Below are 27,788 nucleotides of genomic sequence, written 5' to 3' on the forward strand. Positions count from 1 at the left end.
AACTTACTGGGAGGAAATCTAGACAGTTAAACATGAAACAATGAAGGGAAGTCTCAGCCTGTACCCCAGCCCTGACATGGAATGAGCTCAGTTTCTGCACAGAAGATGATTGAGACAAAGCCAGTCACCATTCCACTCATTTTGGTTTGTTGTTTCAGGGAAAATGCAGTCTATATAGCTCTTTATGAAATTATATAAATCTTTGAAATTAGGATTTATTGAAATCAGGTAGCATTTAATAATACAAAAATGCATCTTTAAAAATACATATACTAATTGGAGAATCCCACTGTATGTTTTTAGAAAGGTAAAATGGGTAGTATTTCAATATATTTTCATCCAGATTATATTCTTTCCAAAATAACATGTTCTTTTAACTTTGTTTTTTAAAATTTTGCCAACAATAGTGGAAAATAAAGTGTTGAAATGAGCCTTCTGTTTTTGCTTTTCTTAAGCAATAATATGAGTATGATTTACCAGATTATGTGGAAATAAATTTTAGCAAGAATATTATAGAGGTATTTGCTCAGTGAATACTCTAAATTCACTAAAACGTTCTATCATTCTCTCTTACATTGCCTATATTTAAATTTCCAACAAATTTATTGTTAAATCCATGAAAATTTTTAAAATGAGCAGAAACAACCTCATTTTTGAAAAATTAGGACTGCAAATATTAATATGGGACATATGTCATTTTAAAAAAATTTTCTTCTGATTTTCCCATAACTACTCAGGAATATATTACAGACTTCACAAAGATGATTACTACTGCACAGTAAGTCATATGTTAATGACTATTAGGATTAATGCAAGAGTTGTAGAAGAGTTTATTCTAGAATTACTCAAAGATTGGGGAAACCAGACCACTGAGTGAAGCTTAGTGGAGTTATTAAGTGCAGTTTGGCATTGTTACCCCCACTTCCAATGGCTCCCCAATGCTCAGAAGATCCAGTCTAAACTAGTAAAGCTCACAGACCAAGACCCTTGAAATTTTAACTAAACTTCTTCTCCTGAAAAGTTTCATGCAACTCTTTCCTGTATCAGCTCTCTCAGATCTCTTCATGAAAAACAAATTTCTGTGATCATTGTACCCCTTGCTATGTAGCACTTATCCTTCTGTTGTAATGAATGTTTTGCATTTATCTTTTTCTTACTTGATTTTAAATAGATTCCTTCACTGCAGAAATTTTTCATATTTAAATACTAAAGGGTAACATAAATTACACTTAGATAAATACTTATGAAATGAAGTAAAAAAATAACATTTCAAATTTAATATACCCAAAGAGAAAGAGACAGGTTAAGAATTTTAATTAATAACCGAAATTCATAAAGAAAGGGTATTAGGTAAAATTAACTGTACTTGAATAGAATATGGAATTCTGAATACTCCTCCCCCCCCCCAATTTACTGTATACATATAATTTCAAACTTTGGAAAGCAGTCTATTTCTCAATCCCATATAAATTTAACCCACAGTGTGGTAGCTGAGAGTTTGGAATCTTCCTATGTATGTCAGTAGGAGATGGGGAAACGCAAAGAAAAAGAGCCTCCCAAAAGCAGTTTTGGAGATAAGTGACAGTAGGATACTTAGTAACTTTGCTAAGGAAATGACGAAAAGGAAATTGTTTTGTGTCTCAGGAACCATGTGGAATTCCAAGATAAGAAAAACAGTTACTAATTTGAGTATAAAAGCAGGAAACATGATACACTTATTTCCTTTTATGCAAACACAAGAATTTCAAGGGTTGTGTGAAAATTATTTTTCTCTTGCTGAACCACAAAGACAGAATCAAACTACTTCTTTTGGACATACTGGCTTTTTTTTCTTTCTTTTTTTCTTGTATTTCTTGTGGATATTATGGCTAATAACACAACAAGCTTAGGGAGTCCATGGCCAGAAAACTTTTGGGGTAAGGTATTTCCTTTAACTGTTTTGAGTTTAAAATTAGGATGCAGAGGAATGGAAACGTACTACATAATTTATTAAAACATTGGAAATCTCTGAGACATTTTGTTTGCTGTAAACTGATTATTTAAAATTTTTGTAGATTTATTACAAGAAATATATTAATATAAAATGTCTTTAGATTGGGCTATGAAGACATTTAAAAAGAATCTGGACAGCAGTTATAGATTTTGGCTGGTGTTACAAAATATAATGAGAAACTAATATGAATAAAAATAAGAAAAGAAATATGTGGAGGAAGTAATTTGGAATATGACAGTATGGATTATTTTTTGGAAAAATTAAGTTTTATTAGTCTTAAGGTTATAGATTATGTATTTTACTTAATGAAACCAAGATTTTCTGCAGAGGTTATTTTAACTTATTTGTCAATGTTATACTTTTTAATTTCAAAGGTGAATATAAATACCAAATATGTACTTGAGAGTTTAGAGTGATGACATAGATAAAACATGGAATAATATTATGAAGTTAGAGATAACTATAGCACAGAAGATTAAGTGGAAATAGCATCACATATAGCATTACAATGGAAGCCTATCACAGGGCAAAAGGATCAATATGAAAGTATTTTTTGGCTGAGGTCAGCCACAGCTAAGAGTCCAGTGTTCCCTGATGCTGACTAAGAGCAGCAAGACTGTGCCGAGGTCAAACAGAACTCCCAGTCACCCCAGGCTGAGGTACAGGGAAGAGGGACTAGGATGTGAAATTGATGGGTGCTCTTGGGTTCAGAGAAATTTTAAAAATAAGGGGGGCAATTGGAGTTAAGTCCAGAAAAAAAAAAAAATCTTTGAAGGACAAAATGGAGTTCATGAAGAGATCTATACCCCTATTTGTACGTCCAGAAAAAGTTCTTAACCCTCTGAGAGAACTATTTCAGACTTTCTGATGTGATTTAAGGGGAGATTTGGGGAATTATCAAGTGAAAATTGACCAGCAGTAGCTGACTGTCCCCAACTATCCTTCCTAGTTGTCTACCATCAGAAATTTGCAAGATGGGAATTAATTCATTCTCTTTTATCACCAGCCATTTATATTTGTTTCAAGCATAAAAAGGAGGGATATTGGTGAACATCCAAATAAAATTACATAACCAAATTAGGAAGAAGAAAATAAATGACACTTGTGTATTGTAAAGACTGTCTTTGGCAATAGGTTTTTCCAGGTAGACAGCAATAGACAACCTTTGAATTGTGAAGGTCTAATTATATGTTTGTTACAATATCATTTGCTGTCCTCATTTACAGAGAAACTGAATATGCTAAACACTGAAAAATAGCTAGAACGTGTCTAAACTAAATTCATCACAGCAAAAAAGTGACTGTGTAAATTAGTCAAAGGTAAAGCAACTCATATTGCAAAAATTAGTATGTAAAAATGACATCTATATTTTTAAACCATTCAAAATTGAATTTCAGGTTTACATAAGGAAAATAAATCATTATTTACTGACTAAAACATGGACAGCAGTTATTAAAATAAACTTGAAATTAATGAGAATGTTTAGTTGTAGTCCATCTACTAATCCGAAACCTTTAGATATTAGATATTTTAATACAGAAATCAGTGCTTAAGAGGGAATTCAAACTTATTAATCCAAGTATATGTCCTAGTGTTTCTTTCTTTCGTTGTCTGAATATAATGGAAAATAGGTGGACATAATGAAAACCAGGAAGAGGAGTGTTATATTGAGAAGTATTAACAAAACCAATGCAGATGTAGTGAGCTGATATAATGTCTGATTATTTGGGGAAAATAGATGAAAGATTGCATTATTGCTTGCTTCTGGGGTAAAAAATATTAAGTGTAAAATGCAAATATAAGTGTAAATATATAAAATGTAAAAATTTCTTGCATATAAATGTCAATCTTTTAAATCTTCATTTCTTTTTTGTATCTAAATCTATTTTGATCACTGACTCCCCCAAAATATTATTTTGACAGTCTTTTATAGTGCAAGGTAATAATGCATTGTCTATTGCTTACAAAGTTAGTTGTCTGCTTGGCACTTTCAATTCAGAGAGTAAAAAAAGAGAATAGCTCAGAAAGCAAAACTTGTACATTATACCATGTAAATTTCCCAGACTTAACATGCTCAAGGTGCATAAAAAGTTGTTTTCCAAATATAATTTTCCTTGTTTACTGTAATGAATGCTAAAAACTAAGGTGATACCAGGTTATTACCAATGACAATAACTTGCATTTTCATGATTATCACCCACTAAAACTTACTAAACGTTATGCAAAAATTAGAGCACTTCATGCAGGGATTGGCAGCAAAATTGGCCTGAGAGTGGCAGAACAGAGATTACCATCTTCCATCTTGCACCTCTCATCTTTGCTTTCTTTAAAGCACTTCCCTTCTCCATAAACATTCCCCATAAAAGCAGTAGGAAGCATGGTCTGTAAAAGTTTGCTATGTCCTGCTCTAATGAAATAGGAGACAAATATCACTAAACTCAGTTATTTTCTTAGTACTTCGGAGTCCAACAGGAAACATAATTGTATCTGCTATATTAGTGGGCATTTATTTTCTCTTTTGGACAACATTGTGAAAAATGGGGGAAGATATTGGTGTGGGAACCTGCATTTATTCACCTAATATATATGATATGTATATATTTTATTATTATGAATATTCATGAAATACGAATTACCAGAAATTGCTTTTATACCCATACCCCATGTCCCTACCCAATTGTCCCCCAACCACCCTTCCCCTCCCCCCCCCGCATTCCACTTTGCAAGCCCTAGGAATATTCCCTCCCCCTGTAAGTCCATCGCAATACTGTGGTCTTTCTTTCCTTCCTTCCTTTCTTTCTTAGCTCCCCCATATAAGTGAGCACATGCGTATTTATCCCTCTGTGTTTTACTTATTTCACTCAACATACGTTTCTCAAGGTTCATCCATGTTGTTGCAAATGGGAGTATTTCATTCTTTTTTATGGCAGAGTAGTATTGGGATACCCACACTCCCATGTTCATCGCAGCTCTGTTTACAATAGCCAAGATATGGAACCAACCTAAATGTCCATTGATGGATGATTGGATAAGGAAAGTGTGGTATATATAGACCATGGAATATTATTTACCTAATATAATCTTCACCAAAAGTACGTCTGTCTCAAGAGGATTACACTCTTGGAGGTGATTATGTGTCCATACATATGCAAATATAAGTCCATATAGCTATGAAATAATAAAAGATAATATACGATAAAATGGCTATGATTGATAATATGTTACGGGAGTTTAAAAATACATAAGGTTGAAATGGTCCCTGAGTCTTTCTCAGAGAAAAACAGGGTGCTTGTTACCTGCTCCTAGAAAGTCAGATAAGTTTTACGTAGGGAGATAATTCTAAGAAGAACATTGTAGTCATTCATTTTTCATTAATTACTTCATTTTTATTCAGTTCATTTGTTCACTCAGAAGCATTGGCTGACCATATTTGGCAATGTTTTAGGAGTTAGTGACATCAGTAAAGCATAGTTTGAGAATTTCAGGGAGCTCAGGAGAAATGTTATCAGCAAATATGCAGAAGTAAAAACACCCAGAAATGTTTGTGGAGAAATGAATGTCTTGACTAGAAAGTTTGTGTAGGGAAGTTACAGGAACCTAGTTGGAAAGGCAGATTGGAGGCAGATTTCGAATGTCAGTGTAAAAGCTTGACCTAATTTAACTTAATCACCGGCAACTTAGTGATTCAAGTCTCCTCATGTTCCTCCTCCCAACATTCCTCCTCCCTAGGGATTTTCTTTAAGGTTGGAAAGGGATTGAGGGGAATATAGGGGTTGTATTCTATCATGGGTATTGGAGGGAGAGGGTGTTTGGTTCTTGATCTAGGTCTGGCCTCTGCTGACACGCACTGACATGTATTTCTCACCTGCTTTGGGTGCACTGCCCTTTTGATACTGGAGGAGAGGATCTGAGGAGGTCAGATAGCTGACCTCAACCCATCCCATCCTCTACCAGGTTCTTGACTCTGCCACAGGGAAGAATTCAAGAGCAGAAAGTGAAAACAGGTTTAATGTAAAGAATAAGAAATACATACTTTACAAAGTCAAGGCTGGCTCGAGGGTGAGCACAGCCACAGCAAGTTTAATACAAAAGTAAGAAATACACACTTCACAGGGAAAGTGTGGGCTGGCTCCAGACAGTGAGCAGCAGCCTGCTAAAGGCAGGTTTAATACAAACAGTAAGAGATGCGCCGCTCACAGGCGAAGTGCGGGCTGGATCCGGAGAGAGTGAGCAGCGACCCTGCTTTCTTCCTGGATTCTGCTTTTATAGTTAGGCTGTCCACACATCTTCACGATATCTAACGAATATTCAACTAAGGGGTGGTTTCCAGTTATGTAACAGGTTATCTCAGTGGGTCTCTTTGGAGCATGCTCATTGGTCAAATTCCACCAAATACACTTAAAGTATGCTAGGTGCTCTCTAGGGCCTCCAGGGCAAGGTCATTTACAGGAGAAACTCCTTTCTACTGAGCATGCTCAGCCCTGGAATTACATAAATTTGCCTTCTGCAGTCTCAATCTCCACATGTGGAAAACAAGCAACTGTAGTTCAGGACTCAGAGGAGGTGCTTGAGACTCGGGGGAGCGGCCTGAAACTCGACCCCAGGGAAACTGAGCACCTCCTATCTCACTTTCTCTTCCTTGTCTCCGCTGCTGAAATCTCTTACTACACAATCTGGTTCAGATGATCTGTGCAGCATTAACCAACGGCATGCTTTTCCTTTTCTCTAACTCCCCTCAGGTCTACGGCCCTTATCCAGGTACTTTTCCACCTGTCATGGCATAAATAATTTTGAATATTTTCCCATGACCCCGGAGACGCGAGAGCCACAGGAGGTTTGGGTAGTTCAGGTGCCTTTGGCCTGGACTTACTAACGTCCCCTCCCCGCTTCTGCATCGCTTCCTGTTCTATCATTCAGGCACCTGGGGCTTCTCATGTTCCCCAGGGGGCTGGGAATGGACACCATTCTCTCTGGGATTCCCTAAATCAATCTGCAGCTCATCACAGGGAGAAATGTTGTGATGGTTCCTTTCTCCAAAACTCTCCCCAGTCATGTCCTCTATAGCTTTTCTCCTTGTCTGTACTAAAACTCCTCCTGTTCACACTGCTCAAGAAAACTGACTCAGAGGCCATGGTTTATCCCGGTTCTTCCCAATACTATTTATGGTTAAAGTTACATCCCTAAGTTCTTTAGGCTGTTAGCATTTTGAAACTGAAGAAAACTGAAAAGCCAAAATACTCTTTTCTGTCTCAAAATATCTGGCTATTGGGCCGAGCCCGTGGCGCACTCGGTAGAGTGCTGCGCTGGGAGCGTGGCGACGCCGTGGGTTCAGATCCTATATAGGAATGACCGGTGCACTCATTGGCTGAGTGCGGGGGAAAAAAAAAAAAAAAAAAAAAAAATATCTGGCTATTGTGATAAAAATGTTTGTTTTCAAACTATTATCTATTCTCTATATTTAACAATTCATTTGATAATTTGAAAGTGAAGGCTTTACTTTTTTTTCCCCCACATATGTCCTCACTAACAGTCTTAATCCTGCTTAAGGTAATTGAGGAGATGAATTGATTTGTCGCAGGGTCATGTGCTATCGAGGGGAGGAATCCTTGGCTACGTTCCCAGAGAAGTTGAGGACAAGCAGGCTTATGGGCTGTGCCTATACACCCAGGACGTACTTTCCTTCCTCCCCAAAATAGTAAACAAATACTATCTTTCAATTTCACTTCTTCAATTTGTATTTTAAAGTCTTAAACGTCTAATGTATCATTGCATATTAACAGTCTATTAATTATTGCCCTATCTCAGTTACCTAGGAAGCTTGAAAAACAAGCATTTACAAATGCTGGTCCTTAAAACTGCTGCATCTGAATTACCTAGAGAGAATTATGAAAACATCTCCCACTGGGCTTGACTCAGAGATTATGATTCAGTAGGTGTGAGATGGGGCCTACCAAGTTATCATTTTTAATACATTCTTGACTGCAGAATTCTGCATCTAAATTCATGAGAGAAATTGGCCTGTACTTGTCTTTTCTTGTGATAGCCTTGTTGGGTTTTAGTATCAATGTTAAGCAAGCCTCATAAAACAAGTTGGGAAGTATTCCCTATTTTTCTATTATCTGGAAAAATTTGTGAAAGATTGGCATTGTTTATTGTTTAAATGTTTGGAAAAACTCACCAGTGTAATTATATGTAGTATTTTTAATAGGACGGTCTAAAATGACACATTGAATTTCTTTAACAATAGTGGACATTATAGGTCTGTTTTTACTTTTGTTGCCTGTGTTTGGGGGCCATATCCAAAAAATCATTGCCCACACCAATGTCAAGACGCTTTTTCCCTATGTTTTCTTCTAGTAGGTTCATGGTTTCAGGTCTTACATTTAAGTCTTTAATCTATTTTGATTTGATTTTTGTATATGGTCTGAGAAAAGCGTCCAATTTCATTCTTTTGAACATGAATATTTAATTTTCCCATCACCATTTATTGAGCAGTCTTTTACCTATTGTGTGTTCTTGGCATCATTGTCAAATATCAATTGACCATAAGTGTGTGGATTTATTTCTGGGCTCTTTATTCTATTCCATTGAGTTTGTATGTCTCTTTTTATTCCAGTAACATACTGTTTTCATTACTGTGGCTTTTTAGTGTATTTTGAAATCAATTAGTGTGATGCCTCCAGCTTTGTCTCTTTTACTTCTTTGAATTTTTATATATAATTTAAAATAAATTGTAAAATACTGCAAAAAGTTTGCTGATTGGACTTTAGTTGAGTCTATAAATAAATTTACTGAGGGTTGGCATCTTCATAATGTTGAGTCTTACAATCTACAAATATGGTCTATCTTTCCATTTGTTTAGGCCTTTAATTTCTTTCAGCAATATTTTGAAGGTTTTAGTGGAGAGATCTTGCATATTTTTGTACAAATAATCCTAGGTATTTTATATTTAATGATGCTATTGTAATATTATAATTATACTTTCTAATTGCTTGCTGCTGGTATATAAAACATTTTTATATATTAACCTTATATGCTGTAACCTTGCTCAATTCAATTTGTAGCTGTATTTTAGAATACTTAGGGTTTTCTGTATAAAAACATTGGGCTTATAGATATATTTATATCTCACCTCCAATCATTTTTATTATAATTACTGTGGATATTAAATGTACATAAATTATAAACCTCACTTTAATTTTTGCTTTAAACAGAAATATGTATTTTAAAGAAATTAAGAGAAAATATTTTTCTTGCCATTACGCATGATATTTTAAATTTCTTCCTGAAGATCCAAGTTTTCATTTGATATAATTTCCCTTGGCCTAAGAATTTTCTTTAGCATATCTCCTATCTATTTATTTATTTATTTGGGCAGCTGGCCAGTAGGGGATCTGAACTCTTAACCTTGGTGTTATCAGGACCATGCTCTAACCAAACGAACTAACTGGCCAGACCTAACATACCTATTAGTGTAAGTGTGCTGGTGATGAATTTGAGCTCTCTTTTCCTTAGAGGATTTTTTTGCTGGATATTGAATTTTGAGTCAACTACTTTTTAATGACTGTAAAATATTGTTTCTTATTAGAGGTGAGTAGACATTCAAATAATTGTTTTTCTGAGTGTAATGTGTTTCCTTATTATTATTTTTTAAAATTTGGTTTCTTTTAAGATTTTTTTATCATTGATATTCAGATGTTTGACTATGATGCATGGTTCTTTATATATTTTCTGCTTGGTAATAACCATGAGCCTTGATCTATAGATTTTTTTTCACAGATTTTGAAACATTTCAGTTATTTATTGAAACATTTTTTAGCTCTATTCTCTCTTTACTCTACTTCTAGGATTATAATTATACATACGGTAAATATTTTTACATTATTCCATATGTCCAGAGGCTCTGTCCTTTTATTCCCTGAGTATTTTTTCTCTGTTCTTCAAATTAGATAATTTCTATTTCAAATTAGATAATTTCTTTAAGTTTACTGACTCTCTTCTCTGTCATCTTAATTTCACTGTTAAGCCCATGGAGAGAATATTTTTTGGCTCTAATATTCTTTTTAGTTCCAGAATATTCATTTGATCCTTTCTTATAGTTTCTACTTCTCTGTTAAGATTTTATATCTTTTAACTCATTATGAGTGTTTTAGTTTAAATCATTGAGCATAGATATATGAACTGTTTAAAATTTTTGTCCATTAATTCTAACATTTTGGATATCTTAGAATCTATCTTTGCTGACTATCTTTTCTCTTGAGCCACATTTTCCTGTTTCTTTGTATGTCAAGTAATTTTATTTTGTGTCCTGGATATTTTTAGTGGATTCTACTATATTACCCTTAAGAGTGGTGTGTGTGTGTGTTTTCACTAGTTTATTTTCACAGGAAAATAACTTTGTGGAACTACAACTACAAAAACCTGTAAAGCCTGGGCCGAGCCCGTGGCGCACTTGGTAGAGTGCGGTGCTGGGAGCGCAGCGACGCTCCCGCCGCGGGTTCGGATCCTATATAGGACTGGCCGGTGCACTCACTGGCTGAGTGCCGGTCACGAAAAGGACAAAAAAAAAAAAAAAAAAAAAAAAAAAAAAACCTGTAAAGCCTATCTCCTGGGTGGCAGCTCAAGTCTCAGTTTAGTTACTTTCTTTCTCTAGCTGTGCTGTTTGGAATATGCTCTGTATATGTGTGGTTCAGGAATCAGCTATAGATATTGAAAATGTTTATAAATACAATTTTAGGATTCTCCTCTCTGGTTTTTCTTTCCCAGGATTTCCCTCTCACATTTTAGGAGCTCTGGTTGCCACAATCTCTGTCCTTTGTTGCTCAAGATCAAAAGTAATGCAAGTTTCAACTGGGGTTTTACCTATTACACATAATTCAGAATGAAACCTGTTCTCAAGTTAGGTTTGAAAAATAGGAAAGTCACCTGGCACTCGCTGCTCTTTTCTTCACGTGTCAACTCCTCTCTGGTAGTTGCATAAATTTGTCCATACTTCAGTGCTTTTAAGTAGGATTTTTTCCTTCTGTTGTTTTCAGTGTTTACAGTTATTATATTTTGGAGGGTCAGTCTATAAAAGCTTACTTGGAACTATATTTTTTCATGTTTTTATTGTGTATATAATCTGTTCTAATATCACCTTTTTCATTTCTGATATTGGTATTTCTCTTTCTGTCTCCTATTGTTATCTTGGTCATTTCTATTAGAAGTTTATTAATTTTTATTAGTTTTTTTTCATGGAAACTATGTTTGGCATTGATAATTTTCTCTCTCTTTGCTTTTTGCTTTTTTTCTATTTCATTAAGTTCTGCTTTCTTTTAATTATTTACTGTATTGTACTTATGTTTGATTTAGTGGTCTTTTGCTAGCTTCTTGATATGAAAGTTTAAATGATTGATTTTTCAGCATTTAAAAATTTTCAAATATATGCCTGTAAAGCTACAGATTTTGCCCTAAACATGGCTTTAGATGCACCTCATGTTTTGATATTTCATATTTTTAATATAATTTGGTAAAGATATTTTCTGATTTTAATCAAATAGTTTTATTTAATTATTTTTAGAGAGTCTTAATTTTGGCTGAAAAATCTTAACTTTCTATTTTTAACATTAATTCATAGTTATTTTAATATTTGTATTAGATAATTCTAATAGCTTGATTACTAATGGATACTTTTTCATTATATGTTTGCTTTCTTGGTTTTTATTCACTTGGTCTTATCTCTTAGAATGCCTTGTAATTTATTCTTGATGCCCAACACAATGTTCATATGTAACCATAATTTTCCTTCTGGCAGTTAGTTAGGGACAGATCACTTTAGTCCAATCTGGATTGACCTGTATTTCTGTCTTCGTGAGGTTTGCTCTTTTTCTTTTTACTTTTACTTTCAGGAAGTAGCTCTTGGGGGGCCTAGCACAGTGTGTGAAAGGTTTCCTAGGGTCCGTCTTCCGTGGCAGAACCTGAATGCCAATTTTTGTTTTCCAAGCCTGCTGAGATTGCAAAGAGTTCTACTGAGCTGTTTTTTGTTTGTTTGTTTTTACCTCTCTACAGATTATTGTGATGAGAGATTTTCTTCTCCCCAAATTTGCTCTCTCAAGTTAGCAGTTGTAATAGGTGTCTGATGGCTTTGAATAGATTAAAAAGTGTTTTTTAGACTGTATTTTATACTTGTTCTCAGTGGTTTGATACAAGTTATATGCAAAAGAGGAATGTACTACCTTGTTCCTTGTGATCTTACCTTTTACTCTAGTGATACTGTTGACTAATTATATTCAGAATATACCTTATACCTTATGATTTTGTTCAGAACTACTTTCACATCTCCTAGGCTTTTGCTTATTTTACTACTACCCATATACAAAATGGCATCTCTAGTTTTATTTCTTTCATGGAGATTTTTCTGACCATTCCAGATACAACTTATCATCATCTTTTAAATGTAGTGACACTTATAGTCCATAATACTTATGCATCTCATTGACTTTATTTTATTTTGGGGGACCATCTGTTTGTTTATTTACTTATTTATTTATTTATTTATTGAAACATAGTTGATTGTATATATCTGTGGGGTATAACATTGAATATCAATACCTGTGTGTAATATGGGATGTTCAGATCAGGATAACTAGAATATTCAACATTACACAATGGAATCATTTTTTACAGCCCTTTACCAGTTTCTTTTTAATCTTCCCTCTTCCTCTCCCTTTCCCACTTCTAGTGGTCTCAATTCTGTTCTCTCCTTTTGAAAACTCAATGAATTATGAGATTGTTGTATCTTTCTTTCTTTCTTTTTAAATGTATTTCTTTAGTTTTTCTTTTAGCTCTGACTTAGTGAGGATATGTGGTATTCCTCTCTCTGTTCCTGGCTTATTTCATTTAATATAATTTTCTCTAAGTTCATTCATGTTGCTGCCAGTGGTAGAATTTCATTCTTTTTTAGAGCAGACTAGTATTCCATTGTGTATGTTTACCACACTTCCTTATCCAGTCATCCATTGATAGACATTTAGGTTGGTTCCAACTCTTGGCTATTGTAAATAAAGATGCAATAAATATGGGAGTTCAGGTATCCTTTCAACATGATGATTTCCATTCCTTTGGGTATACACACAGCAGTAGGATTGCTGGGTTGTGTGGCAGTTCTATTTGTAGTTGTCTGAGGAACCTCAATACTGTTTTCCATACTGGCTGCACTAATTTACAGTCCCACCAACAGTAGAGGAAGGTTCTCCTTTCTCCTCATCCTCGCCAGCATTTGTTATTCTCTATCTTTTTGGCCAGTCTTACTGGAGTGAGATGATATCTCAATGTGATTTTGATTTGCACTTCTCTGATGCTCAGTGATCTCGAACATTTTTTCCATATGTCTTTTGACTATTTGTATATTTTTCTTTGAGAAATGCCTAGTCATTTTTTAATCAAGTTACTTGTTTTTTTTTTTTTACTGAGTTGTTTGAGTTCCTTGTATGTTCTGGATGTTAATCCCTTGTCTGATACAAAGTTTGCAAATGTTTTCTCCCATTCTGTAAATTGTCTTATCACTGTGTTAATTGTTTCTTTTGCTGTGCAGAAGCTTTTTAGTTTGATATGGTTCCATTGTTTATATATTTTTTGTTGCCTGTGCTTTTGGGGTCTTATTCATAAAGTCTTTGCCCAGTTTTACTTCCTGAAGTGTTTCTCCTATGTTTTCTTTTAGGAGTTTTACAATTTCAGGTCTCATATTTAAGTCTTTAATCTATTTTGAGTTGATTTTGTTGTATGGTGAGGGGTACAGATCCAGTTTCATTCTTCTACATATGGATGTACATTTTTTCCCAGCACCATTTATTGAAGAGGCAGTCTTTTTCTCATTGTATGTTTTTGTTGCTTTTGTCAAAGATCAGTTGGCTTTAAGTATGTGGGTTGATTTATGGGTTCTCTATTTTGTTCCATTGGTCTGAGTGTCTGTTTTTATGACAGTACCATGTTATTTTTGATTACTATAGGTTTGTAGTGTAATTTGAAGTCAGGTAGTGTTATGCATATAGTTTTATTTATTTATTTTTGCTCAGGATTGCTTTGGCTATTAGACGCCTTTTGTTCTACGTGAATGTTAGGATTGTTTTTTCTATTTCTGTGAAAAATGTCATTGGTATTTTGATGCGGATTGCATTGCATCTGTAGAACACTTAGGGTAGTATAGACCTTTTCACAATGTTAGTTTTTCCAATCTAAGTACATGGAATGTCTTTCCTTCATTTTGTGTCCTCTTTAATTTCTTTCAGCAGTGATTTGTAGTTCTCACTGTAAAGATCTTTCGGTTCCTTGCTTAAAATAATTCCTGGGTGTTTTTTTTTTGTTGTTGTTGTTGTTTTTACTGACTATTGTAAATGGTCTTGCTTTCTTGATTTCTTTTCCTGCTAGTTCACTATTGGAGTATAAAAATGCTACTGATTTTGTATTCTGAAACTTTACTGAAATTGTGAATCACCTCTAAGAGTTTTTTGTAGAGCTTTAGGTTTTTCTATATATAGGATCATGTAATCTGCAAACAGGGACAGTATGACTTCATCTTTTCCAATCTGAATGCCCTTTATTTCTTTCTCTTGCCTGCTTGCTCTGGCTAGTACTTCTAATACTGTGTTAAATAAGAGTGGTGAGAGTGAGCATTCTTGTCTTGTTCCCGTTCATATCATCCAGTATCACTGAGGATGATACTGGCAGTGGGTTTTTCATATACGGCTTTTGTTGTGTAAAGGTACTTTTATCTTTTACCTGTTGAGAGGCTTTATCATGAACGGATATTGAATTTTGTCAATTGCTTTTTTTGTGTGTGTCTATTGAGTTAATCACGTGGTTTTTGTCTTGGATTTTCTTGATGAGATGTCTTGCTTTTCTTGATGTTTAGCCATCCTTGCATCCCTGGGATGAATCTGACTTAACATGGAGTATAATTTTTTTGATGTGTCGCTCTTTTCTGATTTCTAATATTTTGTTGAGGATTTTTGAATTTATGTTCATCAGAGATATTGGCCTGTAGTTTTATTTTTTGTTGTTCCTTTTTCTGGTTTTGGTATCAGGGTGATGCTGGCCTCTTAGAATGAGTTTGGAAGAATGACCTCTTGGAATTTTTTGGAATATTTTGAAGAGAATGGGTATTAACTCCTCTTTAAAAGTTTGGTAGAATTCAGCAGTAAAGCCATCCTGTCTTGGGCTTTGCTTTGTTAGGAGACTGCTAATTACTTCTTCAAACTCATTGCTTGCTACTGGTCTGTTCAGGTTTTCTATTTCTTTTTGGTTCAGTCTTGGTAGTTTGTATGTGTCCAGAAATTTATCCATTTTCTCCAGGTTTGCAAATTTGTTGGCATGTAGTTGTTTATAATGGTCCCTAAGGATTCTTTGTATTTCTGTGGTATCATTTGTAATGTCTCCTTTTTCATTTTTGACTTTTGTTTTTTGGGTCTTCTCTCTCCTTTTTTTTTTTCAGCCTAGCTAATGGTTTGTCTCCTTTATTTATCTTCTCAATAAACAACCTTTTGTTTCATTGATCTTTTGTATTGTTTTTTGGGTCTCTATTTCATTTAGTTCTGCTCTGATCTTAATTATTTTTTTCCATCTACTAATTTTGGGATTGTATTGTTCTTATTTTTCTAGTTCTTTGGGGTGTGATATTAGGTTGTTTATTTGAAATCTTTCCATTCTTTTGATGTAAGCAGTTATTGCAATAAAATTCCCTTGTAGCACTGCTTTTGCAGAATCACACATGTTTTGGTATGATGTGTCTTTATTTTCATTAGTTTCAATAAATTTTTTGATTTCCTGTTTAATTTCTTCTTGGACACATAGGTCATTCAGGAATGTGTTGTTTAATTCCTACATGTATATATAGTTTCAAGAGATTCACTTGTCACCAATTTCTAGTTTTGATCCATTGCAGTCTGAAAAGATACTTTTAATGATTTTAATTTTTTTAAATTTGTTAAGACTTGATTTGTGACCTAACGTGGTCTATCCTGGAGAATGTCCCATGTGCTGATGAGAAGAATGTATATTCTGTCATTGCTGGATGAAATGTTCTGTTGATATCTGCTAGGTCCAATTGGTCTAAGGTGTAGTTTAAATCTGGTGTTTCTCTGTTGATTTGTTGCCTAGATGATCTATTCAGTGTTGAGGGAGGGGTGTTCAGGTCCCCAGCCATTAAAGTATTGACAGCTATCTCTTTCTTTAGGTCTAATAGAGTTTGCTTTGTACATCTGGGTGTTCCAGTGTTGGATGCTTATTTATTCATGATTGTTACATCTTCTTGCTGCATAAATCTCTTTATTGTTATATAATGGCTTTCTTTGTCTCTTTTTATAGTTTTTGATTTAAAGTCTATTTTATCCTATAATAGAATAGCTACTCCTGTTTGTTTTTGGTTTCTGTTTGCATTGTATATCTTTTAGTCTGTGTGTATCTTTACAGGTGAGGAGAGTCTCTTGAAGACAGAATACAGCTGGGACCAGCTTTTTAATCCACTCAGTCAATCTGTGTCTTTTGAGTGGGAATTGAAAGATACTGTCTTACTCCTGGCATTTTAGCAATTTTCATTTGAATGTTTTAACTGTCTTTTGTTCTTTTCTTCCTCTTTTATTGCCTTCAGTGTTTGTTGGTTTTTTGAGGTGGTTGGATGCAGTTTCTTTCTCTTTCTCAGTTGTGCTTTCGTTCTCACCAGTGGGTTTTGTTCTTTCTTGTGCAATTCTTGTACCAATTATCAGTTTTGGGATTCTAGATGCAGGACTTTCTTGAGCATTTTTTGTAGAGCTGGTCAAGTCATCATGATCTCCTAGTTTTTGTTTGGGAAAAACACTATTTCCCACTCATTTCTGAAGGACAGTCTTGCTGGGTATAATATTCTTGGCTGGCAGGTTTTTTTTCTTTTAGTATTTTGAGTATATCACCTCACTCTCCTCTGGCCTGTAGAGTTTCTGTGGAGAAGGCTGCTGTTAGTCTGATAGGGCCTCTCTTATAGGTGACATGATGCTTTTCTTTTGCTGTTTTTAAGATTCTCTCTTTGTGTTTGAGCTTTGCCAGTTTGTCCATATATGTCTTGGAGAGGACCTTTTTGGTTTGAATCTGTTTTGGAATCTTTGAGCCTCCTGGATCTGAAGGTTCGTGTTTCTCCCCCTACCTGGGAAGTTTTCTGCTATTTTTTCATTGAATAGGTTCTAAATGTCTTTTCTTTCTCCTTTCTTTTTGGAATATCCATTATTCAGATGTTTGTGTGCTTAAGGTTGTCTGTGAGTTCTCTTAGATTTTTATTTTTTAAAATTCTTTTTTCTTTTTTTTTTTGGTCCACCTGGGTTATTTCAAAAAGACCATCTTCAATATCAGAAATTCTTTCTTCTGCTTGTTTTAACCTACTGCTTAATCCCTTGGTTGTGCTTTTTATTTCATTGAATGAATCTTTCAGTTCCAGGAGTTACAGTCTTTTAAAACATCTTAATCTCTATGTAAATTTCCTCCTTCATATCCTGGATACTTTTTCACATTTCATTGTGCTGTCTAACCGAGTCTTCTTGTATCTCATTGAGTTTCCTTAAGATTCTTGCTCAGAATTCCTTTTCAGTCATTTCGAGGGTTTCCTGCTCTAAGGGATCTGGAACTTGAGAATTATTGTATTCCTTTGTTGGTGTCATATTTTCTTAGTTTTTCATATTTCTAGTATCTCTGCATTGATGTCTGGTCATCTTGTACAGCAGTTTCTTCTTCTATTACTCTGGAGTGGGCTTTGAGGATAGAGACTTCCTGTTGTAGAAGTGTTTTATATTGACCATTGAGTAGGATATTTTAGGATTGCTTCTGGGTAGAAGCAGTAGTTTAGTCTCCATGCATGTACTTTGGTTGTATTCCATGTTGGAGTTGTGTGTGATTGCCTCCATGATCTGGGCACTGGGGCACTTAGCATTTCCTTGCTGAGGTTAGCAACACTGTGTTGGTTCATCAAAGATGTGGGTGAGCTCTTGAGTTTTGGGGAGAAGTGCCTGGGTGCCCTGTCGCTCTTTGGCTGGGGTGAGTGACCCAGGGCAGGATTATTGGCACCCTGATGGGTACCCTAGGGGATACTGGAGCTCCTCAGTTTGAATGGGTGACCCTGGGTGGTCTTTCACTTTCCTCTTTCTTACAGGAAGAGTTTCCTCCTGGGTCTTTGCTTCCCCTGGTTGGGGCATGGATGGGTTGGTGTTAATAGGGAATTTTCTTCCTTAATCTATTTGGATACCTTGGGTTGTGTACTGTCAGGGAAGTATGCATGTGTCTCTCCCTGGATCAAGCCAGTCACATGGGCTGTGCATGTACCTCCCACTCCCAAATGTGCTACCACATGTGGCAGCATATTTTCCCCTGTGGGTTGGGCCACTAGGTCATGCATCTGCACTCACTGACCTCTTTCCCTAGGCTCCACTGGTCACTTCTTCTGTCAGTGCAGTTGAGTGGTCAGCATGCTGCCTGCATGGTGGCAGTCACTGCTGCTGTGGCAGTAGTAGCTGTGGTGGTGGCTGTGGCAGACCACCTGTGTGACAGTGGTGTCTGCAGCAGTGGTGGGGCTGCCCTCATCTTCTGAGATCCTGTGAGCCCCTGCCATTGTTAGTGGGGGCTGCCCTCTGCTCCTGAGGTCCTTGAGTGTTCCTGCCATTTGTTGGGTGGGGGCTGCCCACGGCTCCTCTCATTTACTTTTTAAAAGTTTCCATTAACCAGGAAAGAAAAAGGAAAATCAAGGTCCAGTTAGGCATCAGAGGTGGGACATATTAGATAGAGGAGCCAGCGTAGGCATCAGTGGGAAGTTTACATATGAATGCAGACAGCTATGAAAAGAATTTTAAAAGAGTGTAACCAGGCAAAGCCCTAAGTCAGGAGCACATCTGATATGTTTAAGGAAAGGCAAGGAGGGAAGTGTGGATGAGCTCATGTAATTGGAATTCTATCAAGTAGGTACTTTTAGGCCATTTTTAAGAGTTTGCTTTTACTCTGGGGGAAGTGAAGGATTTAGAACATAAGAGTGACATGATTTGAGTTACGTCTTAGAAGGTTCACTCTTGCTATTGCATTAAAAATAGAATGTAGTTGAGGCATGGGAGAGACAGCAAGTGTAGAAGCAGGAACACCAGTTAGAAACTATTGTTATATTCAAGGTCAGAGATGTGGTTACTTGGACCAGGGAAGTAACAATAGACAGTGAGAAGAATTTCGATTCTGGATTTTTGGGGGAGTGTGAAAACAGAACCAGTAGGATTTTCTGGCAAATGAGCTATACTTAGAAAACACTTATCCTTTGACTACCTAAATTATTGTAATTGATCAAATTTCTTTCTCCTAATTATTATTTTTTCTAAGAATCTATTTTGCTAAAAGTCTTCCTATTGCTTGAACCATCCTCCTGTACACTCTAAGACACCAAGGACTGCATGGACTGTTCTGGTAAAAGTTCAGTTTATTATTCTTCTAACTTCAAAGGGTTTGTGAATGTTTTAATCCATGTTCCATTTTGTTGTCATTGAAAAAATCACTTTCAGATGTTGGAACGATTCAACTCAAGTCCACTAGATGGTGACCTTTGCTAAATTTTAATACCAATGGATGGAATTTGGGGTATTGATTATATTTACTGAAAACCATATTCAACCTTAGAATCTTAGAACAGAAAGACACAATTGTGGCTGTTATTATTAGGCAAATAAGAGTCAGTTGAGTTGGATAAACTACACAACTATTAGTAATAATAACTAGCATTTATTGAGGGCTTATTATGTGCCAGCCACTTGCTAGTTGTGTAGACAGATATTACAAATTAGGACAACAATATTTAATTTGTATGGCATGCCTTACTAATGTTAAACGTTTGGGGTTTTCTTTGCCTTCAAAGTGAGATCTGGATTATTAAAAATAATCATTTGGTCTTATTAGTTGTATTATATTGAATTATAAGAAGTAAGATTAGGGCTCATTCTTTCTCCCTTAAGGTTGTTGAGAAATAAAAAGACATACAGTAGTCAAAGAAGCAATATCTGTGCCAAAGTCTCTTTTTTTTCTCAGATACATTTACTCCTATCCTACACTAGGTTTAAAAAAAAAGTTTCCCAAAATTTATTGACAAAACCCTGTCAGAATGGAATTACATATGTGGAAATTTAAAGCTGTACAACCAATAGATGCTTCTTTCATTATAGATTTTCTGAATTCTACAGTGTGAATAGGTCAAAAAATCATTAATTGTAGTTAAATAAAAAAGAATCTCTATGGAGACCATCTGGGAACAGGTGTACTTCGGTTATAACTCTTGACATTTCACTCTCATTTTTCTGCATTTCTACATTTATTTTTGCAGTTTGGACTTAAGGGAGTTTTAACAAGCTGGGTAAGTTTTATACCACATATGTCAGGAAGTCTTTGAAATTCTTATGTCAGCATTACAATTTGTAACTATTTAAAAAGTTCTCAATGTATAAAAAGGTTATGAGAATTAGTGCAATGATTTCTAAAATATTTGACTGAATTTATGGGTTAGGAACTCATTTTAATGGTATATGTACTCAACTGAGCCCAAATTAAGCAAATCCATATCAAAAGCAATATTTTTATCTATAAAAAAGTTATTTTATAACTTTTGTAGCTCCATCTTTATATTTATTTTAAAATTAAAATGCTTACTATTGATGTTTATGTATTATTCTCATGATTCTCATGTACATTTAAAATTTATTATTTAATCCTTTTCAGATATCTATGTAACCCTATGTTTGATGATATTTTAAGTCATCCCCCAAATTTTAGGCACAGACAGTAGGTCTATAGTGTCAAACAGGAATATAATCGAGCCACACAGAATAATTATTTAAATAGATTTTTTGTCAAATTGCTTTCCTGGAAGTATTGTTCTGGTTTTAGTGCCATCAAAAATAATCTTTTTACTCACAAAACTGAAATTTTTCATTTAAGGAGATTGAGATGGTACAACATATTCTTTAATAGCTTGCCTTTTGAAGTTTGGATATTATCTTAGGTTTCTTATACCAGAATAATAACATATTTTGGAAATAAAACAGTCATCTGACATATAAATATATTTCTCACTTTGTGTGTTTTTGTTGTATCGCTAATTTTCTCAGTCATTTTAATAGACAAGAAATTATTTTTCCTTGATTGTATATTTTACAAGTTTCTAATTTTTTAAACTGAATTTTGCAATAATTTTACTCTAAATACTATTTGTAATTGAAAACATTTTATTTGTCATAAGAGGCTGTGCTTGAGAGGCTCAAAGGCCATATACTGAAACCATGTATAGGAACTCCTGTAACCTTTAAATGCTTTTATTGGGTAACTGAATCTATTTTCTCCTTTCACATTCTAGTTTTAAATCCATTTTGATGAAATAAAGTAAATATCTGTCTCCAATTTCATCTATTATACCTGCTTATATCCTGAGATATTGAGAATCTTCAGTTGGACCCTAGTAGTGACTGAGTAGGTTTATATCCAAAAGCAAGGGCATATACTTTGTGAATTTGTGAATTTGTCTTCTACTTTTATATCACACATTAGTGTAAATAATAGTCCCTTGACCAGTAATAGTTGTCAATTATTAGACTAAATCGAGTTTTAGTTCTACCACATAAACTTTAGCTTCTGTTTCAATAGCTATAAAATGAGGAATTTGAGCCAAGACATTTTTAACAGTTTGTTTTAGCTGAAACCCCATTTCTGTGGATTGAAATGATCTGAAGTTGTTGATGCTTAAAATTCTCCAGTAGAGGCTAGTGATACAGGAAAATGTGTCTGTAGAATACAAACTATTATGATTACCACCATTTTCTCAAGCATTTCTGTTCATAACAGGCTACCAGATACTCTGGTTACATTCTCTTGACTTTGGGTCTCACACGGCCAAGTTTTTTTTTTCCTATTCTCACTGTCACCTCCCAGATTAAGCCATTCCTATTGCATGTCTGAACCACAGAAGAAATGTTCCAGCTTCTTTCATGATCTTTCCCACTCTGTGCCTTCAGTCTATCACAGGCATCACTGCTAGCTCCGTCTTGCATCCTCCCTCATAGGTATCTTTGGTCAAGCTTCCTTTTTGCTCTCTCATGCCCACAGAGGCGAGGTCGAACTTCTTAGAAAGGCACTCATGGACTTTCATCATTTGACCTCAACCTGCTGGGCAGTGTGGCCAATGACCCCCTAATTGCCAGGCTTAAAGGATATTTTACTTATCTCAGTTGAGTCTTCAAAACATAAACTCTGCCAAGTCTGAGACTGTTTTCTTCACTGCTGTCTATATTCTTGGCACGACTTGGTATCTCATAGATGCATTTGATATTAAAAGAATGAATAGATAAATACTTTTGGATCAGCTGGCTGCTAGTCACTTCTACCTAAAATTGTCTTCTCACTTTGATTCAGTGCTTGCAACCTTTCTTGTCTTCTTGTGCCTCTCTGATTAGTCCTTGATTTCCTTGTTTACTTCTGTCACCTGTTGTGATTTTCGCAGTCTACTCTCAACTCACTTCTTTAAATACACTCTTTTTCTTTTAGTGTCAAGGCTTTCTGTGGATGCTTGGAATTCTCTATAATTTTAGCTTTTGTACTTTAAGGTTCATATCTATTTAACCCTGAAATCACAAATGCACATCCCAGGGACACTGAAATTCAACATCCTTCTAATAAGAACTTCATTCCCAGTCCCACACTCCCACTTTTCTTCCCTTGTCTGAATCCATCTTCGCTTGCCCACAGCGCAATCCTGGGAGTCATTCCAGATTCCACCTTTCCTCCGTGTAGAAAAGTATGTTGTTTTTACTAGTTGACTTTTATTTTTATAGGGCAGATGTGGGGGAGAGATTGTGTGTCCTTTCATTGTTTTTAATTTTCTTTTTGTCTTGAAGAATCCTGAGTTTTCCTCTCATTTTGCCCCTTTTTCCTTTCATTGTGTGGTTTCCAAAGACCACCTCTCCTGTTCTTTCTTTTTAAAAATAGCCTTATCAAGATATAGTTTACATACTATATAATCCACCTGCTTAAAGTGTACAATGTAATGTTTTTTATTGTAGTCTCAGAGTTGTGCAACCATCACCACAGTCTAATTTAAGAACATTTTTGTCCTTCAAAAAGAAACCCCATACCTATTAGCATTCCCTCTTGTTTCCTCCTGTTGGACCCCTCTCAAACTTAGGCAATCACTAATCTACTTTCTATGCCTATAATCCTGCCTGTTCTGGCCATTTCATGTAAGTGGAATCATACAATAAGTGATCTTGTATGATTGTATTCTTCGGCCTCTTCTTTCTCAGGGAGGGATTACTTGCACCTTCCCATATACACTTGTAATCCCCTTCCTATAGCCAGTGTGCATGTTCATGGACCAGGATACCATTTCATTATTTCCACTTTTACCAGAATTGCTCTTCCTTCCCATCAAGACTTTGACTGGTAGCTGTTTTTCCATTGTTCATTTTCTAGGTAACTTGAAGTTTGGATGTTCTTTATTTTTGTTAGGTCTCTGGGACTGAGAACCTGACTTTTAGAAAGCCTTCACCCTTCGCTTTTGTTTCTCTAGGTTTCCTCCCCCTAAGTTTCTATCTCCCAAAGACTCTGTTTCCATTAGCAGGCTGAGCTGTGCCCAGAGTGAAACACTGTAACTGTTTCCCTGGGTTAGGCCAAGTTTTCTGTCTCCCTAAGTCTCTGTTCCCATGAGCAAGCTGTACTCGGAACGGAACAACTGCAACTGTCTTCCCAGGCTAGGCCAGATGCTAATCTTAACCCTAGAAAAGACACCCAACTGCCTTTCCGCACTGATGCCATTTGTTGGCTCAGTCAGCCAGGTCCCCTTGCCGCTTGCTAATAAAATCTTTTCTTCTTCCACCTGGCTAGCATCTCCTTCCTTGGCAACCTTGAAATCTTCTAATTTGCTGATGGCATGGATTTTATATGGTTTTATTTGTTTTACTGTTGTTGTTATTCTCTTTTTTTGGAAGAAATGTTGGAAAATTCTAATTTTCATGGCTGCCATTGCCTTGGCAATGCATAATTCCCTTAACTTCTTTTTAAGCAGAATTTTAGGTTCCAAATATTTGGGAAGTGATAGTTAAACTTAATTTGTAATTGTATTCTATTCCCAATAAAGCTGATTTTAAGTTCTGACTATATTTATTTGCTCTGGTTAACTATGAAATCTCTGTCTGAAGAGATTGCATTTTTATGTCTATGACTCAATATTATTTTTATGAGACACATTTTTGAATAACAATACTGAGCCTAGCAGATCTGTCCTAAATTATCTCATAATGCAGAAGTCATATTTCTATTATAAAGAATTTATTGTTTAGATTTGATATAAACCATTGTTTTAATGGATTTTGGTATGAATATTTGTAAAGATAATTGTGAAAGTAGGACACAAGAAGATAAATGTGACAGTATATGGTGGAAGGACACTAAAATATATCCTAAAATCAGGCAGCAACAATGATTCTTATGTATTTATTAACTTTTAAAAGATTTCTGCATTCTGGATATTATATATGTTATCATAAATTATAAAAATAAGCTGGAAACAACTTTGGCAATCATATAATCTAACTCACTCATTTTAAAAAATAATAAAATCAGTATGTGTCTAAACAAATTCCCTAAAAATCACACAACATGTTAGGGAAAGAACTGAATTTCAAATCCTGTAAAAGCGAGCTTTTGCTGTGTCTCAATTCACCCCAAAACATAGTGGCTTTCAACAACAATCACTTACTTAGCTCACAATTCTGTGGGTTGACAATTTGGAATGGGATCAGATGGTAGATTTTCTGCTGGTCTTTGCTCATGTATCACAGCCAGTTGGCGGGTTGACCAGCATCTGAATTACCTGGGGATAATTCCACTCTCACGTGAGGCTAGCAGGCTTTTGACCAGAGCAATAGTGGTACTGTGCAGACTAGCCTGGCCTATTCATATCCTGACAATGGCAGAGCTCCCAAGAGTGGAAGCTAAACACCTCTTGCGGCTTAGTCTTGGACTTGTACAGCTTTAATTCCATTGCATCTGATTGGTCAAAGCAAGTCATGAAGCCAGCCCAGATTCAAAGGGTGGGGAAATAAACTCTATTTCTTGATGAGAGAAGCAGCACAATGTTTGCTTCACCCTTCCCAATCTCACAACCCCAATTAACTAATTTCCAGTCTATGGCTTTCTCAATACAGGATCCTTAGATAATCAGTCAGATAGGGTAGCTTTCCTCTCTACTTAACAATAACTCCTTTTTCTGTAGAAAATTTTAGGAGTCTTTATCAGAGAGGTAATACTTGACATGGATCTTGAAGAATGAGTTTTCCAGACAGAAGATTAAAAAATTGTATCCAGATATAAGGAAAAATTATGTAGAGAAGCATAGAGTTTCAGAGACAATGACAGACTTTGAAACAGTGAGACAACCAACATGGCCTGTGGATTTGGTCATTGGATGGAGGGTGGGGAAATGTGGTAGGCAGTGGAGCTGGAGGGGTCTTCTAATATCCAGACAGTCTTTCCATGCAAAGCTGGGGCTCAGCTACCCAATTTCATTCAAGAATATGTTTTTAGTTCACAAGAGGCAGTAATGTATCAGTTCCATTTGGAGAAGTTCTGTTTTTTCCCCTAGAACAGGATATCTGAACAAATACAAGTTCTATAAATTGGAGGATACTGCTGTATAGCTGAGACTCTTTGTAGGTTCAGGGGACAGGAATTTCATATCACAACAAGGGCATGATAGTGGTATGAGCTGGACACACAGGTCATGTCACCAAGGAGTCAGAGATATAGGTGACAGTCCGGGAATTCAGGAAATATGACATGAATCAGTCAGCTCAACAGATGGTTCTATCCCAGCACTTCCTATCTCAGAATGAGCACAGGAAGTGAGGCATCACAAAGACTGCAGGTGGGAGAAATCAACGTGATTGAGGAAAGCAGGCAGAGGAAAAGGCAAAGTCAAGGTGACAACAAATTCTTAACTTGGCACATTAGTTGCTGCTGTAACTCAAAAGGAAATAATCTTTGAACTACATTTTCATCTCCATTAAAAATTTATCAACCATTAAACTTCTCACTGTGTAACGAAGATGAAAAAAGGATTACTCAAAGCACCATGAGTGCGATGAGAAGCCAGAAGGGGCTGCACTTCAGCAACTCCTCTGTTAGAAGGAGGAAACTGGGTGCAGCCCCGATTCTAAGTTAGCTTCTGTTTTTTATTGTAAAGACAAGGAAGTTTCACAAGAAAAATCAGTTGATTCAATCATTTCAAAAGGACACAAAGGCATGGCAGTGTGACAAAAGGTATCTATGGCTAAGTATAGCCTAAACAATGGAAACTAGTAAATCGGTAAAATTAATAATGTGACATGACATTCCAAAGTACAATTTGTGAAAAGCTAAGTTGGTCAAACTATGATCATTATCCAAAATATAACCTCTTCTTAAATGATTTAAGTGAAAGTTACATTCTTATGAAAAAATCTAAGTATAATTGTCTCCAAAGTTTCCACCAACAGACAGCGTGCCCCTAGCAAACATTTTTTCACATCTTTCCCTTCAGCAATTCTTAAAATCATTTAACAGGATTGGTATGACAACCACCTGTTAGCTCTAAAATCACTAAAGTCTATAATCCCATACCTAAGCAATGATTAGAGTTGATTAGATGGGCTGTTGATATGCTACCTGTGGGCTTTTACCCCCTGGCCAGAGATTATTGCCTCATACATGCATTACCTAAAAACCCTGTTCTAAAAATCAAATGAGGGGCCGAGCCCGTGGCACACTCGGGAGAGTGCGGCCCTGGGAGCGCAGCAACACTCCCGCGGCGGGTTCGGATCCTATATAGGAATGGCTGGTGCACTCACTGGCTGAGTGCCGGTCACGAAAAAGACAATAAATAAATAAATAAAAATAAAAATCAAATGAGAATCAAGATTTCTAACCCTCTACAATGAACTAAAGTATGGCCTATTTTTATATGGACTATTTTTATTTCTTATTTCTTAAAGATGATAAAATAGCATGAGCAACCTGGAATGCTATAGCTAAAAACTTATTTTGTGTCTTTCTGCTTGAATAAATGGAAGCATTATCAGCTTCCTTTGTTCATGTCCGCCTAGCACCGTTTCTATTTCCCTAATTAAAGTGTGTTTAAATTAATCATGTAGTCCATGAGTTAGTTTATACTCTGCCTCGTGTTTTCAGTTGTGTACCTATTTAAAAACCAATTTAGCTATTTGTTTTCTTTGTTTCAGAGGACCTTATAATGTCCTTCACGGTATCCATAGCAATTGGGCTCGTAATTGGAGGATCTTTTTGGGCTCTGTTTGTTTGTCTGTCCCGAAGACGAAGAGCCAGTGCTCCCATCTCACAATGGAGTTCCAGCAGGCGAGCTAGGTCTTCTTACCCCCATGGCCTCAACAGAACCGGATTTTACCGCCACAGTGGCTGCGAACGTCGAAGTAACCTCAGCCTGGCCAGTCTGACTTTCCAGCGACAAGCTTCTCTGGATCAAATGAATTCCTTTCCAAGAAAATCAAGCTTCAGAGCTTCTACTTTCCACCCCTTTCTGCAATGTCCACCACTTCCCGTGGAAACTGACAGTCAGCTGGTGACTCTCCCTTCTGCCCGTCCTTGTCCCACCACCAGCACCTCCCACACTCTGAGCCATCCTGACTTCCACTGGTCCAGTCACAGTCTTCGAGGTAGCGTTTCAACACCACCCCCACCTGCCTATGAGTCCATCATAAAGGCATTCCCAGATTCCTGA

The 27,788-nt window shown here is 35.9% G+C and overlaps 1 protein-coding gene across 1 annotated transcript; it reads left to right on the forward strand.

The window, feature by feature from the left end:
* Positions 1-1,799: 1,799 nt before the first annotated feature.
* Positions 1,800-27,788, forward strand: MYCT1 (MYC target 1). Its single transcript, XM_063096064.1, has 2 exons — positions 1,800-1,916; positions 27,274-27,788. The coding sequence occupies exons 1-2, from the start codon at positions 1,865-1,867 to the stop codon at positions 27,786-27,788; spliced, it is 567 nt and encodes a 188-aa protein (XP_062952134.1). The 5' UTR covers positions 1,800-1,864.

Source organism: Cynocephalus volans, chromosome 5, assembly GCF_027409185.1.
Source record: "Cynocephalus volans isolate mCynVol1 chromosome 5, mCynVol1.pri, whole genome shotgun sequence".
Taxonomy (NCBI): domain Eukaryota; kingdom Metazoa; phylum Chordata; class Mammalia; order Dermoptera; family Cynocephalidae; genus Cynocephalus; species Cynocephalus volans.

What these genes read in the sequence shown, in the direction of transcription:
- MYCT1 (XM_063096064.1), top strand. Translation starts at nt 1,865, where the DNA reads ATGGCTAATAACACAACAAGCTTAGGGAGTCCATGGCCAGAAAACTTT. An exon ending in ATGGCCAGAAAACTTTTGGG is followed by an intron (nt 1,917 to 27,273) that starts GTAAGGTATTTC and finishes TCTTTGTTTCAG; the next exon opens with AGGACCTTATAATGTCCTTC.